Source organism: Neolamprologus brichardi, chromosome 3 (assembly GCF_056152115.1).
Source record: "Neolamprologus brichardi isolate AB-2024 chromosome 3, ASM5615211v1, whole genome shotgun sequence".
Classification (NCBI taxonomy): domain Eukaryota; kingdom Metazoa; phylum Chordata; class Actinopteri; order Cichliformes; family Cichlidae; genus Neolamprologus; species Neolamprologus brichardi.
In genome coordinates, this window is record NC_142106.1 from 46425428 (window position 1) to 46444994 (window position 19567).

Below are 19567 nucleotides of genomic sequence, written 5' to 3' on the forward strand. Positions count from 1 at the left end.
CCAGCTGTATGAAATACTTCCATGAGCCCTACCTTACCTGTAGAAACTTGTCTTATTGTTGGGGCCCAATTTTACAAAAGTAAGAAAACAAAAGGGACATAGCTGTGCTTCACTCTAACCACAGCTATGTCCACTTCCCATGTTCACTATTTGCTTGATTAACCTATCATGCAGTGGCATTGTCAGAGCTACAGAAACCATGAATTATGGATAAAGAAGATGTGTGATTAAATCCAGGTACATGCTTTTCAAAATGTTTTATTAAGATGTTTTTTAGCAGTAAAGCTTAACACAGTCACAACATAACTTGTAGAGCACATAAATACAAATATGTTGTGCTGAATTTGAGTTACAAAGGACAAAAATGGGCAATAACAGCTTACAATGCTGTAAGCCCCCCCCCCCCCCAAAATCGGATGTAAGAGTGGTAGCAGTAATATTTTATAAATTTTACAGCATTATACTGTAAAACTGAGTCTATACAGCAAACAAAAAGTCACGAAACAGTTTAACAATCCCAAATATTGGAAACAACAAAATGTAATTACAGTGCAGTTTCGGCTTTACATGCATTCTTTGCATGAATTCTAAACATTTAGGGATTGCCAAACATTCTCAAAACGAATTGTGCAAGTATAGCCAAGTATAACATAATCATCGAGCTTTAACTGAAGCACATTTCAGTTCCCAAAATGCATTTCCTGAAAACCTTGGGGCATTTTCTCAAGGCTCTTACAAAGGGTAAGAAAAATCAAAACCAAAAACAAGAACGGCAACAGCAGATTCACATTTCTGTATGTGTGCAGAGAAACATGACCTTTAGAAATATATCTGCAGTGGATGGAGAGTTGTTGGAATGGACAGGAAATGACAGAGTTAAGACAGAGGTGCTTGTTACGACTTAATTTAGCAAGTCGTAACATACTTTCCACACAGACATTTGTATAGGATCGCTTCTTACATGATGGCATCTGTATTAGGGCAGATGGGGTTATTGGGGTGGCTGTGCCTCAGGTGGTAGAGCAGATCAGCTACTGACTGGAAGGTTGGCGGTTCGATCCTTGGCTTTCCCAGTCTGCATGCCAAGTATCCTTGGGCAAGATACTAACCCCAAGTTGCTTTTCAATCCGTCCATCGGAGTGTGAATGTGTGTGAATGTTTTGATTGCACTTAAGTATAGAAGGAAGTGCGAGTGGGTGTGAATAGGTGAATGAGGCATGTTGTATAAAGCGCTTAAAGCACCATATAAGAATCAATCCATTTACCATGCCTCTGCAAAAACATACCCATTCTTTTTATGCATACCTGACTTTACACTATATTTATTTCATGAAAGGCCCGTGAGTTTAGAAACATGGAAAAATATTTAGTGTAAAATAGAAGATGTTTAAAGCAATAGGAAATGCACATGTGAAACAAAGTCAGTTCATGTATTTGTATGCTGGGAAAATGAAGAGTGTGCAGGCCTGTATGAGGGAAAGCCGTTAGTGTTGTCAGCCAGACTCCTTGTCTAACTACAGTACTGTGCACACGTTTTGGGCAATCCCTCATTTCTGTATATGACGCTAGGAAAATGGGGAAAAGGAAACAGAAACGTAAATCAAAATAAACAAAAAAATAGTCACAGCCTAAGCTGTCCTAGGAAAGGTTGCAGTTTCTTTAAACAGGCTTCAGAAATAGTTTTTCAGTCTTCTTGCAGGATGTTCAAGAGCTCTTCTCTGAATTTCAGCTGCTCACTTGAGGTTTGGGCTCAAGATGTTAGAGTAGGTTTGTGCTATTGTGATTATGTAAGATTCTCCTGTGTCACCTGATAGACAGCAAGTCTATGAGCTTGAAGTGCTTTGATGTGATTAAATCATCTGAAGCTCCGAACCAATCGGTGACATTTTCCATGTATAAGGCTTTCAATCACGTTGCTGAGTGTAGCTTTATTAGAGTATCACCGATGCTCGGAAAAAGTCACTCTGCCAGGCACAAGCAGGGGAAGAGGACACGTTCAAAATCTCAAGCGAGTGGTCAGAGTTGCGGTTTTGGTTCTTGTGCAACAGACTTACAAGTAGGCAAGCTTGTTGTCTGCTCACAAACACATTTTCAACCATGTGAGTGGTTTCAGAGTGGGCCTGTTTTGAACCTGAGTGGGAGTTTAAAACAATGCAAAAAGCAAATCACGATCTACACAAATACTGAAAAGGTTGTGAAGCAGTTACACTGCTCACTATCGCTGACCTGCATTGTGTTTACACCCAGTCACTCAGACATCACAACAACAATTGCTGCAACAATAACAGAAGGACGTGGAGCTGCAAAGATGCTGCATGGAAACGCTTCAGACCACCTTTTAGTTAATCCTCTGATCAGAGGCCTCTTAATCCACCTCTGTGATACTTTAGGTCAGGTCATTGCTGTATCAGCCCACCAGGAAGCATAGGCCAAGTAACACACTTTCTCCAGCTACGACTGAAGAAAATGAAAGGCTCTGCTTCCCTCTAGTGGCAGAGGAACACTCTGCAACTTCACGTACACAGTACAGAGGTCATACATGTCCCTGCCCTTAACCTGACTTACATATGTCCTGATTTGTGAACCTTCCTTTTCTGTGTCAGCTGATTTTGGTCCTCAGGCTGCGCTCAAGGCCGCGCAGAGCCGTTTTTGAACCCTAGCCGACCTGTAATCCACTTGCAAGGTCATTAAACTTGAACTTGCCTTTCTTCACTTCCTCTACTCGCTCACCCTGGCCAGGGCATTATGAAGGCTTATGGGGATTAGATGTCCAGAGTGGAGGAGGATGTGGCTCTGGATTTAGGACATATAGGAGGAGAGGGAAAGTGTATTATGGGGGAGTTTACTGTGTTTGCTGAGGTTCTTGCCTTCTTTTGAAAAAACAAATCATGTTATGTTTTGATTTGCATTTGTCTAATCATATACTTTTACTGCATTAATAATAATCAAACACAGACACATAATATTTATTCAATTCATTTTTATTTATAAACCACTAGATCACAACAACAGTCACCTTAAGGCAAGTGAATTGTTTATCTGAACACTGCATCTCCATATATATTTAGACACTGATACAAGCTTTTTTTAAACCTGTTTACTGACACATACATTTATTCCACCGACATAATGTGTAGACTCTAAGCTTTCATTTGAGGGTATCCACATTCAAACTGGATGAAGCGTTTAGGCCTTTCAGCTCCGTAGCAGGGGTGTCACGATCCTGGGTCTTATGACCCAGTGTTTTGAGTTTTAGTTCTTTTGATGTTTATAGTGTATGTTTAAGCTTATTAGGTTTACTATGTTCATTTGCTTATTAGTTCCCCCTTGTGTTTTCAACCCCTGTGAAGTCTCCCTTGCCCTTCGTGTGTTTCATGTCTGTGTGTCTTATGTTGTCATGTCTGCGTCTCATTATATTTCCTGTTTTATTTTGAAGGGGTCCTGTGTTCCTATGTTCAATGTTTTTAGTGTTACTCTCTCCTTGTGACATCGTTATGTTCATGTGTGTCAGCTGTTTCTCCATGTGTTCCCACTTCCCTCATTATCCTCCTGTGTGTATTTAGTCCGTGTGCTTTCAGTCATTCTTTGTCAGGTCGTCTGCGCATCCATGTTACAACTTCAGGTATCCATGTCAGTTCACCATGTTTAAGGTTTTTTTCATGTTTAGTTTTGGTTCACCCAGTTTAGGTTATTGTTTAGTTTCACCAATGCCCTTTTGTTTGTACCCTTTTTGCTAGCCTCAATAAACGGCTTGTTTTTTGTTAATTCCACGCCACGTTCAGTTTTTGGTCTGCGTTTGAGTCTTCTTTTGCAAACACATACAGTCTGCCCCAGCCAGACTGTGACAAGGGGCCACTGTTTTTTTTTTAAAGGAACTAAAAGGCTATTCAATGGACAGGTGTGGGCAATTCCTTCATTATGTCATTATTAATTAAGTAGATAAAAGAAATTGAGTTGATTTGATGTGTGGTGCTATCATTTGGAAGGTTTTGCTTTGAACAGACAACATATGGTCAAAGGAGCTCTTCATCCAGGTGAGCCATTCTTAAGCTGCGAAACTGAGAAACTGCTACAATATTAGGAGTGGCAAAATCTCCAGTTTGGTACATCCTGAGAAAGAAAGAAAGTGCATTGTTGTACTCAGCAACACAAAATGACCTGGACTTACATGGACGACAACAGTGGTGGATGATCGCAGAATCATTTCCATGGTAAAGAGAAACCCTTTCACAATGGTGATGCTGGTGATGTCCATGAGTTCAAGACATCAGATTGCCAGCAAAGTATTAGAAATTAACATTTTATTTTTAGTTATTTATTTGTCCAGTTACATCTGAAAGGAAGTGATTGGGTTAAAAAAGCATTAGTTCATCACATTTTCATGTGTTTGTTCAAGCCCACTGAATTAAAGCCAAAAGTCTGCACTTCAACTGCATTTGAGTTGTTTCATTTATAATACATATTGTGCTAATATTGTGCTAATGTACAGAACCAAGATTATACATATTTATGGAGCTAACTGTTTATAGTTTTTGCCAGAGCTCAAGGACTAGACAGCTGTGATAGGAAATGCATAGAAATGCACACTGTGTCCACAAAACAGAGGTTACAAAATTAGAAGGACAGCAGAAAATCTGTTTACTTTGAAAAAAAAAAATACTGCAAGAGGCCATTAATTCTATATAACTAATAAGCCTACACATTGGGCCACCTGCACAACAAATTGAACGTTTAAGATGCTTTATCATGATGTGGCTTAAAGCATCTGATATGCATTGATATGCAGTGTTAAAACCACGTGTTTAATGCACTGATAAAGGAATGTAACCTCAATTACCAATGTGCAAACAATAACTGCATAAGATAGCATGATGTATAAAGCCAAAGAAACACAAGTGGTCTAATGAACTCAACACACACACGTATTAATCCACTGTGAGTGCAGAATCTGGTTGTTAACTAAAGTGATACTATACTGAAACTAGGCTGTAAATGCTGTAAAAATTAAATGGTACTACAAATATAAAAAGACCATCTTAGAGAACCAGCGTTTTTCAATAGTAAAAATTGGCGGTGGTTCACCGTACTACAAAAAAGTGCATCTGCAAACTGTGGAAAGTTTCAGAATAACATTCCTCATCATAAAATTGTAAAGATTTCATTATGTCATCATCTACAATACATAACATTATTAGAAGATTCCAAGAATCTGGAAAAATCTCTGGGATGAAGGGCGATCGTTGGGCCTCTCATGCAGTACTAAAAAACAAACATGATTCTGTTGTTGAAATTTGGACCAAAGCTCCTTTATAATGGACTGAGGCGAAATGTAAAACTGTCCTGTGGTCAGACACATTGAAATGTCTTTTTTAAAAACATGGATGCTACAACCTCCAGAGGAGACCAGAAGGACAATCTGGCTTGTTGTCACTGCTCAGCTCAAAACCTTGCGCCAAGGAACCAGAAGCGTGTACATCTGAAAATGTACCATCAGTGCTGAAAGGCGTATACAAGTATTGGAGTAACGCTCCCATCCTGAATGTGCATTTTCCTGGGAAGGCCACATTTCAGCAACACAGTGTTATCTACATACTACAGCTGCTACAACAGTATAGCTCCATTGTAGACACTTTTGGGTGCTGAACTGGCCTTCAGTGCAGACTTTTCACCAGCTGAAACATTTAGGGCATGTACGACTAATTAGACCCAGAACTGTTGAACTGCTAGAGTCCTCTGTGCCAGACCTGTGTGAACACAAAGTTAACCAACTTTACTTAGTTGTGATCTGTTAGGTCATTTCTGTTTCTGTTTCTGCTGCTCCAATGTCAGTGTGCTCCAGGAATCAGCAAAAATTGGGCTAATAAACAACAGCATGCATTAATGACCCTCCAGGGGTAAATGTACACAGTTCCTATTAACCATTTCACTAAATTCAACCTTTTACCAGCTGGGGTATATGGATAAATTATTTGCATTTTAACACTAGATTTACTAAACCTGTGCTAATTTGCGTAACTTCCCTAAACCCAACACCTACTAGAATTACTGGCTTTTTTATTTTCTGGTGCAAGTCCCGAGGTGTTAATCACCCCTGCTGAGATTTTCACAGGTCGTCAGCTCGTTTCTCCTCCAGCTTTTGTTGTGCAAACCACCCATTATCCTTGAGGCCTGGCACATTTGCATTTGCTCACTCACAGATCACAGATCCAAGCCACTCCAAACCTCTGTGTTACAACCTTCAGAAATTCCTGCCATATTGATACAAAAGACACACATTCACAATATATGGGTACACAAGTCTGTTTTATTTGTTTTAAGTGTTTCAAACTTTACAGCGTTTGCAGACCCAGTGTTCATCATCCCTGCATTTGGCACAGGTGAATTTCTTACATGTTGCACAGGTAAACCTGCTGCGATTCCTGTTGCAGCTCTCTTGCACCTGGCACTGCGTTGTCTTTCCAGTCCCTGGCACAGCAGCTTCAGCAGGCTGTGCTAATATTTCCTTGTGCTGCATGAATCGGCAACGAAGTTCCTGAGCTAGAAGACTCAGAAACAATCTTCTTTTGCCTGTCCACCCTGTACATGCCTTGTACAAAATGTAGGCATTCCCCGCCGCCAGGTCCAGCATATTGTAGAAAACTGCTACTGGCCACCTGCGTGTTGCTGCTCTTACGGAATACATCTGCGCAAGTTGAGGAAGTTCACGCCGGACTTTATTCACCGTGCCCAGTAACATGGTTTTGCGCTGCAGCAGTCTGTGCGACAGTGACAGTGAAGTAAAGAAATTGTCCGTTGTGACGTTTCTTCCATCATCCAAAAACGGCTCCATCAGTTTCATGACCACGTTCTCTGCCAGCCTCTCTCCCTTCTGACGACTGGGGTCCTTTCCCAAGTAAGGAGATGCACTGCAGACATATTTGGTGTCCAAGTCTGTGGCCATCCAGAACTTGATCCCAAATTTGTCTGGTTTGGTTGCGATATACTGTGTGAATGGACAACGAACCTTGGTAGGGAACAGCTGTTCATCTATGGTCATGTGTTCTCCTGGAGTGAAACTCTTAGAACAGTTCTCGTTGAAGCGTGTCCAGATGTCAGAGATCGCCGCAAATTTGTCTGTTTTCACCCGTTCTGCCCGCGTGTCCTTGTCATCAAATCGAAGGTGTTGCATAATTGAAATGAATCTATCTCGGGGCATTGTCTCTTTGATTACTGGCACCAGAAATCTTTCTGACCAGCAATCCACAATGGCACCAACGGGACACATGATTGCTCTTACAAACAGGATTGAAATGAATGCCATCAGTTCATGAACTGACAAATTCCAGTGCGGCTCTGTTCTGCGGGCTTGATGTACCGTACAGTCTCTGATGGTGTGCAGCATTCCCACGTCTAACAGGCAAAGGAAGCTTTGGAGCACACTTGTAATTTTATGCTGTTGGAAGATAAACAAATAGAGAATGGTAAATTTACATGAACTTCACTCTAAATGGATTTATATAAATATCATATGCAGTGTTGGGACTAACGCGTTATTAAGTAACGCGTTACAGTAACTACGTTATTATTGTGGTAACGAGCACGGTAACTAGTTATTATGCCAAAATCAGGAACGCGTTAGTCGTTACTGGGATTTAGATAGGGTCGTTACTCGTTACTTCGTGTGGTGGCTATCGCGGAGCTTCCACAGATTCTGTAACATTAGCAAGTGGTGGAAGCCAGCAGTGGATGAAGGAAAGGGGACGCAGAAGGAAAAGAGACCCGAGGCGGCCGCCGGTCCAAGTGTGAACTGAACTTCAGGTAAGAAGTTATGACCTGCCGTCTATCTGGGTCAGATATAAACCAAGTTTAGGTGGAGTTTATTTTCGTTATTCTGACTTTTTCCGTATTGCGTACTAGCTAGCATGACGGAGTTTCTATACAGCTGGGTGGGTGCTATGAAGTTAATGTTGAACTTTATTTTGTTCATAAGTTATTAGAGTTGCCAACGGTCCCGTCTGGTATTCAGAGAAAATATTACGCGTTTCTTATTGAGGTGAAAAGGAAGAGTTTGTCCCGTAATTCAGCTACAATGAAAAGGCACAAAACTGGAGTTATTCTGTGTCTTTGCTGCACAGTTGCCTCTTCTTCTCTCATTCTCCCCCCTCCCTCTCCCGTTTCTACTTCAATCATGAAAACTGATCAATGATCAGCTGATCGGCTTTTCTCTCTTGTTTGTTTATCGCCCACTTTGCGCCAGAAAGAGGAAACCAGCCGATGTCGCGTTAAACAACAGCAGCACGTTTAAGCTTGATCAGCTGTTGTTAGAATTTATTTAATATTAATTTCTAGTATCAGCTGATGTTTGCTGGAGCCACAGCTGCAAAAAAGCTGCTGGTCATGATGTCGGTTTGGTTATCTGGTGAGAGGGAAACATGAAGATGAAACCAGGAGATGTCCTTACTGAATCATCAGAGCTGAACAGGTGATGGAGAAACAGGTTTACCTTTTAGGTGACATAAATGAGTTGAAGGGAAGTTATGAACTGTTTCTGAGAGACAAATAACACCAGGATCCTTTTTTAGGTAGCTGACAGCTGGTAACTGTGCAGGTGCGGATCTAGCAAAGTTTTGCCAGGGGGGCCAGGTAGGGCATTAACAGGGAGAGGGGGGCACAAAGAAATACTTTTCTTTCTTATTCTCATTTAAAATGTCTAGCTTTTAAAAAATAATTATCTGAATCTTACAACAAACGATTGATAGATTGATGCATATATACCATCAAAACAGTGTACATCACTGTCACAACAGCGTTTGTTTTCATTCAAAGGCTTTATGATCTTTCCTATAATGGCGGCCAGTCTCTAGTCAAAATGCCCGGGCCGATTTTTTGTCCCAGTCCAGCCCTGTATGCAGCTCATCTGCAGTCTGGTGTTACCTACATCTTCCTATTCAGAAGGCAGAATTTCTGAGTTCTGAGTACAATCAAAGCACCACGACTGCAGTTTTTGTGTTGGATGTAAAAGGAGAATTCTGAGTAAAACCAAAGTTACTTTCCCTAGTAACTAGTTACTTTGAAAGTAACGAGTAACTTGAAGTAACTGAGTTACTTTTGATAGAAGTAACTAGTAATGTAACTAAGTTACTATTTTAAAGTAACTTACCCAACACTGATCATATGTAACATGGCAATGACAAACCTTAGCAGACTCTGTGGATCCGGCTTGCGCAGTGAAGCACGCAGTGCCTTCTTTTGCCGTCTGGCTCAGACAGGGCTTCCCAGTACCACGGGGCCTCTTCCGAGGAGGCATGTTGGGTTCTTCAGTCTCCTTTTCAGATTCTTCTGAGGAGGTATCAGTGGCCTGCTGGACAAATGAAACCTCTCCTCCATCAGAATCTGCTTCGTCCATTTCCTGAAGCAAGGCCCAAGCCTGTTGCACGGATAGGTTCTTCCTGGGTGGCAGTGATACGGAGGCCATCCTGATGTGCGTTCTCAGAAATGTGAAGAAGAAATGATTCTCCCTCCTGGTTGGTCTGCTTTTATGCACAGCACTGTGCTGTAGTCAAGCAATGCCACTCCTACACAAATCTCTCCTGGTTGGGGGAGGGTGTTTTGCACAACAAAAGCAGGAGAACAATGGAGCTGAAGGCCTGTGAAAATCTCAGCGGGGTGCTAGCACTAGAATTACTGAGCCTTTTTTTCCTGCTGTCCCTACTACTACATTTACTAACCCTGCGCAAATTTGCGTAAATTCCCTGAACCTAACACCTCCTAGTACCCTGCTGAGAGGCCTTCAGCTCCATTGTAGGGTTGTAACACAGATTTTTCTCTTGCCTTGGATCTGAGCTACTCTGAGTGAACAAATGTAAATGTTCCAGGCCTCAAAGATAATGGGTGGTTTGCACAACAAAAACAGGAGGAGAATCGAGCTGATGACCTGTGAAGATTTCAGCAGGGGTGATTAACACCTCGGGACTTCCACCAGAAAATAAAAAAGTCAGTAATTCTAGGAGGTCTTACCGGAAGGTTCAGGGGATTTACGCAAATTTGCGCAGGGCTAATAGATCTAGTAGTAGGGACTTGCACCAGGAAAAAAAAGGCTCAGTAATTCTAGTGTCCCAGATAGTCCCAGTCCCACAGTCCCAGATATATATATATATATATATATATATATATATATATATATATATATATATATATATATATATATGTATATATATATATATATATATATATATATTCTTCTGGGCTATATTCTCAGCAGCATATTAAACCTATCAGGTCCCCATAAGGAGAATCACGTGCTAACGGCTGTCAAAATGACTTGGGTAAAGTTTGTAGCATGCGTGCTTGTTGTTTTTGTCTGCTTCCACTTGTCTTTGCACTAGGATGATGTCGGCATAAATGTGCAGTCATACTCGTTGTGTTCCCACTAGTGCTGTCAGCGTTAATCTCGTTAAAATGACGTTAACGCCACAACACGGCAAATCTCCATTAACAAGCTACCGCGGATCGCCCCGTGCGTGGGGCTGAACGGCCAACACCTTAACGAGCTAACTGCGCTAACACACTAGTTCCCACCAATGTAACTGAGCATTGCGTGGCACATCCGACATACTGTTTTACTTTAGTCCATGACGCGCTTACCTTCAGGGTCATACATCACATGAAAACCAAAATAGTTCCAAATGCCAGATCTGAACGAGGGTGGGGGAGGTTCAATTTGCCATGTTGCAAGGAGAGCTCAACTTCTGTCTCGCTAGCTTGCCCTGCGCTCAGTGAATCTGCGTTCGACTACTCCGCTTAGGCTGCACTGTCGAGCGCAGATCCACTGAGCGCTCAACACAGACAGCACCGTCAGAAGGAAAGTTGATAAAATAAATTTTGTATTGTTCGATACACATGCGTACCGAACCGAAAGCACTGTATCGAACGGTTCAATATCGATACGAGTATCGTTGCACCCCTAGTATATATATGTGTGTGTGTATATATATATATATATATATATATATATATATATATATATATATAACTAGACTTTATGTATATTATGTAAGGTGTGGATATATAAATATATGTACAACTCTGTGTATATATGTTTATGGACAGGCATGCAATGTAGTGACAAGGATTGACAAGAACTAATATTGCATAATAGTGCACATAAAAGCTACTACTAATACGGTGTATTGTAGGCTGCAGGTACTTTGTTGTTGAGTCTGAAAACGATTGAAAGGACAGACCTTCTCCTGGTTCTCTCCTGTCTCCTGAATCTCTCCTGGTTGGGGGTTGGGGGAGGGTATGTTTGCACAACAAAAGCAGGAGAACAATGGAGCTGAAGGCCTCTCAGCGGGGTGCTAGGAGATGTCAGGTTCAGGGGAATTTACGCAAATTTGCGCAGGGTCAGTAAATCTAGTAGTAGGGACTTGCACCAGGAAAAAAAGGGGTCAGTAATTCTAGTGTTAAGGGTTGAAATCTGTTTTGTATTTCAACGTGCGCACAGCTGCGAGGACTTTTGATTTCTAACCACTGCAAACTGACTGACTTTGCTTTATACACTCAGTATAACTGTAATATTATAATTTTGTGTCTTTTCGTCAACTCCGTAACGTCTTTGACTTTGCAGTTGTAGAAATTCATCGGGTCTCCACAACATTTAACCCCACAGCAAGAGCTTGTGAAGTCTTCTCTCAGCCAAATCCCCATGGGACACATGATTCTGATTTTGTATATTATAGCCAAAATATTATGACATAATAATTATCCAGAAAAGCCAATCTCACTTTAATAAGATCAACAGAAGTCTCGTCCCGCCTGTCCCATCACCTCCAACCCTCCAACCCTACCCTCACACCTCACTCATACGAATTGTAGTGACCGAAAATGAAATGAATAGTCTGAAAGGAGTGCATAGAATGCAGAGAGATGTGTGAAGTGGGCTTTTAAACCAGAGCAGTGAAAAACATGGGACGTTTCTTTATACTGGAAATGGCTGCTGAGAGAGTCTCTATAGTTATACATGGGAGGGTACTTATGACCCTTTTGCATTGCAAAGCAGGACAGGATCACATGTCAAACAATGGCTATGTAAATAGGCATGGCGATGCTCTTTGCCTTCAAACCCCTCTAGCAGAACCAGTTTGTTCTACTTATATAACGTATCACTAAACTCCTCCCGTGCCACACATTCCTTTGAACTTAGTGTCTTTGTTTTGAATTCTTGCTTTTCCTGTTGGATGCTGAGTTATGAAGACTGAGAGACAGAGAAGTCCAGTCAGACCAAAAGTCAGCATCAGTACCATGACCATGAGGTTTATGATCTGGAGCACTTACTGTGAATTAAATTCAGTTGAACTGCATCATATTCTCATCACTCTCTTTTAAGAACTAAACTAAATAATAAACGAATGTCCCCAACATTTCTTGAAATGTCAAACAGTGAGTTCAATAAACGAATGTGAGGATATTTACTGACATGCAGGAAGCCTTTATTTGATCTGTTTTTTGTCATTTGATTTTTACAGGTGTCATACGATTTTATTTTCAACAATGGCTCAGAGATCCATGACGTCATGAAACACCTGAGCACTGCTGTTTTCAGGAAATATAATTTCAACAGGAGGAAAAACTGCAACTGGTCAGGGCTATTTTTAACAGCAGTTCGATTTAGAGGAAACAGAAAGTAAATGGTTACTTCTGACTGTAAATGGCAGTAGGTTTTGCTTAAACATCAAGTGAAGCACTCAAAGAGGACCGTTCCTGCGTCAGTTTATGTTAAAAATATGTTTACAGTCATGAAGGAAAATTCCAAAATCAGACACTAGTCAAAAATTCCATTGCTATTTGAATTATATTTTTAGTACTATGTCTGATGAGTCAACACAGCAACACAGTGGCAGAGCTGACTTACTCTTGTGTCCTCTTTTGTGTCTCCCTGACTCAAGGCCTGAGGGTCAGAGTATAAAACGCTGATGTAATTCTGTCAGATATTGTGCTGCCTCTCTGTCTTTTATTTTGGCCAAGTAAGCTGCTTAAATGTGCCCATGTGTTCAGACCCATGGCGATTTATTTTTACCTGTTAACAGTGAACTTTAGCAGGTTGGATGTGATTCAGCAAGCTTTGGGCCCACATTTAACATACAGATGTCATATTTGCATCTGTACTACAGGTATCCCATATGGAAAAGATATATATAAATCTTATAAAGTTTGTATCTGTCTTGTGTGAAACTTGCATGAAAAGCATACAAGAGTAAAAACAGATATAAGATCCCTTGAAAAATTATACAATGAAACTTGTATGTTTTGGATACTTACTAAAACAATATATGAAAGTAATGAGAAAGTGGCCACTTTCATGAGTAAATCATGTAAGCCTTATATGATTTACTCATGAAAGTGGCCACTTTCATGAGTTAAGTCCTATAAGTTTTTACTATTTCTTTTCCATATGGGATGTTAAGGAGGCACACTAAAAACTAAGTGGTTAGGAAACATTACTGTAAACATAGCCACTGTGACTTACAGCTTGGGTTTCAGATTTATTTCAGGACTAAACCTTCCACAGTTTGTTGACTTTTTGGCTACTCCATCGTGTTCGTGAGAGACCCACATAATTAACCATGAAAAGATACCACAAAATCATTAACTATATAAACCATTTTGGGAGAGTAGACTCAGTCCTGAAGAGAAGAGATTGAAAAGCTATGACTGTCTGACTGAGTCACCGTGCTACAAATATGTGCTGTAAATACTTCAGGGACCTTAAGTATAAAATGGTTAAACATTATGACGTATTGCAAAAATGCAAACAGCATGAAGGTTCTGGGCTTGAATGCTCAAGTCAGCTGGGGCCTTTCTGTATGGCGATGTGTGTTCTCCCTGTGCCCACATGGGTTTCTCCTGGGTGCTTCTGTTTTACCAAAGACATGCTAGGTTATTTGTCCTACCTTCACCTTTGAAGTATTATCACAAAGCTGACATGAAAGTTGATAATGAGTGCTCATCATTCCTCATTAAGCTTGGCTTGGTTGGTGTCTGCATGGAGTGTTCCTTGCTACTAGCTTTGTGTTAACATGCTGCATGCTATCATGCAGGTGCTAAGTGTTAGCACCAGTGGGTAATTATTTGTGACCTGGGCCTGTCTATCACGTTCTTGTTTTTTCATGCAATAAACATTAAAGAGCCTCTCATAGTAAAGGTTGTAGAGTTCTATCATTTACCTCCTTCCTTCACATGAACTAGAGTTAGGTGACTGTAGTGTGAGTTTGCAGGAAAAGGCACATCTTGTCATCTTTCTGATAACTTTCGTAGCATGAGTAACAAAAGAAACACACAATAATTGTTTTGTTAGTAACTGTTGCACGTTTGCGAAAGTTAGTACAGTAACACAATAATAACATAAAATAATCTAAAAACAAGATGGTTTGTACCAAATCTTTTACTTTGTATGAAATTATGGGTAAATTTACTGTAAATTTGCATTTTCAATCATTTGTTGTTAAACTCGATCTGATCAAACAGAGCATGAAAAAAAAAGTGAAAGAGTTGTGTATGGCTGAAACTGTAAACCTGTTGAACTGACTATCAGTTTCATCATTTGCAAACAGCAGACAGGTTGACTGAGGTCTGTGTGTGCTAGGGCATTTGCATTGAGAGCACATTCATGCCTGTGCTGTGCTGATAACAGGCTCTCTGTGGAAAGACTGTGACCCCGTGCTGTAATCCACATTTTCATTGCTTTCACACCCATTTGCCTCTGACGTAATTAAAACCAGCAATGCATGTGTGCTTTCCTTACGTGAACAGGGTCATTCTCTGTCTTACTCGTTCATTCACTGACATGCAGCCAACCACATGACAGAAAGACTTTGTTCGCCTTTATCATCAGCGGCCCAAGAAAAACCCTTCAGCACAAGACACATTTACACATTGTTATCTTAGCGTCACATCACTCTCAGCCAGCACATATCTCAAAGCATCCAAAACCATTAGCACACATAGAAGGCCTTTAATAGTGCCTTTGCTTTCACAGTTACTCTCCCTGCAAAACATGTGCTGTGTTTAACATCTGCAGCTTAAATTCCTAGATATCATCGAAGATCATTATCTACAAAGTCCACAATCAAGAGTGAAACCATTCAATCATCAGCTTATCAATTAGCATTTGCTTGTGCGCCAAATTGTGCTGTTTTACAACACAAACTAGTCTACTGTTGATGATCAAAATGTAATAATCAATTACATTTTACCACTGCTTTAAGCACCTTAAGTTAAGGGGCTCCATGTGATCACAGGAAGAGGCCCAGAGCTGTCAGACACATTGATCTGCATTGAATGACTCACTGAGTCATCACTGTCAACATTGTAAACAGCTCTTTAGATTATGTACTGATGAGTTTTCCTACAGCAGAAACCAGGCTGACCTTTAACACGAATGTCGTCATTACAAAAGTATCCTCAGACAGCAAACAGTCAGAGACCTACTGAAGTGCTATTTGCTGCTGCTGCTTGACTCACTGACAGAAATCCATATTTACAAATTAACCCACGATGATATTTGGAGAGTAAAGTTATGACGTGGTCTACAGTTGCCCTGTCTCACATGTAGCACCAAATAGAGGAAGTCTGCATCAAAAGCATTCTCACTGCTGAAAATACTCTGTGTGGTTTAAGTGAGGGAGCTGCAAGGGTATTTGTGAGATAAGTAGACATATAAGGATTAATGCATTGCACCAGTCAGGAAAGTTGTTAAGCCTCCACTCAGCTAGTTTAGGTGAACTACAGGAGTTTCATCTGCATCAGTATTATCACATTTTCTTTTCAATCTCACAGCTCTTTATCAAACAAGACATATGCAACAAAGGTCCCCATGGCAAACATATATTTGGCAAAACAAAGCCCATCTATTTTACATGAATTTAAAATCAGCATTTTAATGCTAGAGCTGTTGATACATATTTGCAAGCTGAGGCATGATTACAGTAGGATGCAATAAAAACCAGAATAGGAAAGCTCAAAAGACTGCAGTCAGCACTGCAGGTAAAACACTGACAAATCGAGAGAAGATGATGAATTTGTTTTTATTAATATCTCTGTGAATGGCCTGAGGAGAGATACGGTGTGCGGGCTGAGTGCTAGCAGGAGCATTGTGCAAGTTTGAGCACAGGAAACAAAACATCACTCAACCACACTAGTCACAGTTAGAGGAGTTGTTGTCATAGCACATACAAATGCATTTATGCAATTAGTGGTCAGAAAGAGCACAGACAGTGGAAAACATGTCTGGAGATGAGAAAAAAGAATTTAAGTCACATAGGTCTTCTAATTCTGCTGATTGGTCTCTTTGAATAAAGCATCAAGCTGTGATTGGTCTCTCCGTGAGCATTTACATTCTGTAAATGGATTAGCTTTGTAAGAAGTGTGTCACCCTCACAGGAGGTGAGAATTAACTTGCCGTTTGTGGCACATGTGAGCTATAGTTTCTACAGTCAGCACTGAATCCTAACATGTGATTAGATTTTTATAATAATGAGGAATATGTTTCATAAATTCAATCCGATTATATGGATAACACATAAATAAATTCTCTGTCTCGATACAGACAGTATCAATATGCTCTTACTGATACTTACTGAACAATAACTGACTAACTGCATTGTGCAATTGATAACAGTCCTTTAATAATACAGTTATTAGTGACATTAGTACTCAAAATGAAAATATAAAGTATTTTACTCTGCATAAATGCATACTGGTAATAAAATATAATGACTGGTGTTTCTTTTTTCTTCATTTTCCATTACTGTTTGTAGTTGTATTGGTGGATCAGGAGCTAGTAGAACTAGCTATTTGTAACCAAGCTAATACTTACTTGACCCAGTTATACCATCTCTTACCATGTGTTATACAAGTGCTCATAAAGCACAGATAATCTGGTTGCAGCACAGGAACTAGTTTTTATATAAAAATTAGTTTTCACTAACTACCAGATGCATTTGATGCTGAGCTGACTGAGCTAGTTAAAATTATTTCTTATATTCTTTGCTTATTGTTGTTTACAGTATATGGAAAATGATCATTAGACTATTAGTTTTGTATTTTCCATGTTTTTTAATAATATATTTTAGTTTAGTTTCAGCATTAGGTTTCATTTTTTCAGAACATGGTGTGAATTTCTCAAACCTAATGAAGTCAAGTCCCTATGCTCATTGTGTTTACAGATTTGACTGAAATTAATTTTGTTTATTTTTTTTCACATGCTACTCTTAGCAGCAATAGCTAAGTGGCTAAATCACACAGTTAAATTAAGACATTAAGTATAAATCGTTAAACTAAAAAGGCTGCACGACCCAAACTAGTTGTTACTTGAGGATTAACTGTTACTAGTACTTATTTACAAAGGAAAACTACTACTACTGTTGTGTTGTTAGTGTTGCTAGCAACAAAACTTACTTTAGCTTATTAATATGAGCTATTAGGTACTATAAAATGTATAGAGTGGTTTACTGTACAACTGATAAAGTGCTACCTAATAATGACATAAACGGGGGACCTTTTCTTATACAATTTAACGACATAGCTTACCTCAAATTACAAAATGTCATGACTCAATATTAGCATTGTTAGCAAGTTTGCGAGGTAAGCACAAATTTTTCAATTATTCTATATACTTTATCTGAAAGATGGTCAACTGACTTATCTTTAAAAAGCGTAAACAGAACCCCAGAAAAGCTGTAATTTCTTGAAAACCCACAAAAGTCTTTATAAAGACTGCTATACTCTCTACACTATTTTATTTGAATATCTAGGTTTTGCACAATTAATAAAATGTTAGGCCCTGAAAAATACCACAATGACATATGTCAATCTTCTAGAATATTCTCCTTAAAATACTTGCCACTTTATGCTGTAGGTGCGAAGGTTACTACAGGTGACAGCAATAATAATGGGGACTAGTCTTTGCCCTGTCTCTCTCTCATCAGCCCCAGACGGTCATGGCAGATGGCCGCCTCTCCAAGCAAGACCCTGGCTCTGCCAGAGGTTTCTTCCTGTTCAAAATAATTTTTTTCTTCCCACTGTAGCCAAAGTGGTTGCTCATAAGGGGCCCATCTGATTTTTGTGGTTTTCTCTGTTTTCTCTTTACTATTATAGGGTCTTTACCTTACATTATAAAGCGCCCCTAACTGTTATTGTGATTTGACACTATATAACTAAATTAAATTGAAAATACACAGCGAGTAGTGACCTTTAATGAGGCAGTCAGGTGTAGTAAATCACTTCACCGAAGGGAGCTAGTTGTTTCTAAGAACGTGAAATGTATGTATCCCATTGTATATAGTTTCTTTGAATGTTCATTGAAGTTTTCAGTTGTGAGTTTGTTTATATTTTTTACAGCATGAAAATAGAGAAATTTGCAGGAAACTTCAAGTAATGAGATGATATTTTAAAACTCAAATCAGTATCAGCTTTGGTTGCTCTCATGCTTGTGACAAATAAAAGGTTTGACCCACCATGTGAATGAGAACCAATTTCACTTTGAAATGCTACTGTGTGCTCTGTTGAAAAGCAAAGCTATAGCATTATGAGAAACATCTTACTGTCATAACATTGTAGTGCTATCACCCAGAGGCATACTTCCCTACCCCCACTTCCCTAACCCCTTTTGCTGAGAGGATTATGGGGCATCTTTTAACTCTGCCATCTGTTCCAAATTGACTTTCAATTAACACTGGCAAATGAGAACGCTGTCAGAGCAAAGAGCAGAGCAGATTGAGCTGTTGCTCTGTGAATGGAGGATCCTGTACCACATCCAGTTCATATCCAATTCAATTCAATTTTATTTATACAACGTGAAATCACAACATCAGTCGCCTCAAGGCGCTTTATATTGTAAATTAGACCCTACAATAATACATACAGAGAAAAGCCCAACAATCATATGATCCCCTATGAGCAAGCACTTTCGCGACAGTGAGAAGAAAAAACTCCCTTTTAACAGGAGGAAGCAGGCTCAGGGAGGGGTGGGCATCTGCCACAACCATTTGGGGTGAGAGAAGAGTGGACGATTTACTAAATTTACTAAAGAAACCAACTTGTAATAAGACAAAAATTAGGCCAAAATTGACATATATATATTTTATTACATTTGATTCTTGTTTCTGTAGATTACATTTGGTTGCACACTGATTTACACCTAATTTAGACTGCCTGAGTGATTGTATTGATTAAGCTATCAGGATCTGCTAGAAGTTTTTAACCTGACTCTGTGCTTTTGATGAGTATAGGGAAACTTGTGGTATTACAAAACTGTACTTTCCACAGAGCCCAACGTTGTGTATTTTAATCCTCACAAATCGTTTGGGCAGTGTATAGTTGCTGCTGAGCAAATTTGGTGATGAGATATGTGTGAAGATGTCAAACAGCCTTGAGCTAAACTGCTGCCGTGCTCATGGCTGAGGCTTTCATGAGATGTTATCATGTAACAGGAAAGGCAAAAAAAAAGTGAACAAAGTAAACAGTGAAAAAAAAACATCTTGAATTTGCAGTGTGCACAAAATGTTGATGCTGAAAACTTATAATACTTCGT

At 39.7% G+C, this 19567-nt stretch overlaps 1 protein-coding gene across 2 annotated transcripts; it reads right to left on the reverse strand.

Annotated features, from left to right (window-relative positions):
- Positions 1-6322: 6322 nt before the first annotated feature.
- LOC148104374 (uncharacterized) lies at positions 6323-9454 on the reverse strand. 2 transcript variants are annotated; one of them, XM_087839420.1, is made up of 3 exons: positions 9176-9454; positions 6727-7432; positions 6323-6567 (listed from the first exon to the last, which is right to left on the reverse strand). In XM_087839420.1, exons 1-3 carry the CDS (start codon positions 9452-9454, stop codon positions 6323-6325), a joined length of 1230 nt encoding a protein of 409 aa, XP_087695546.1. The 2 variants fall into 2 exon arrangements, with proteins under 2 accessions (XP_087695546.1, XP_087695545.1); XM_087839419.1 differs by having other exon boundaries at positions 6323-7432.
- Between the last annotated feature and the right edge of the window lie 10113 nt (positions 9455-19567).

Excerpts from the sequence above, each read along its gene's own strand:
- LOC148104374 (XM_087839419.1), bottom strand. The coding sequence starts at position 9,454 with ATGGCCTCCGTATCACTGCCACCCAGGAAGAACCTATCCGTGCAACAG. Across the intron at positions 7,433-9,175 it reads GATCCACAGAGTCTGCTAAG|CATAAAATTACAAGTGTGCT; the intron begins GTTTGTCATTGC and ends ATCTTCCAACAG.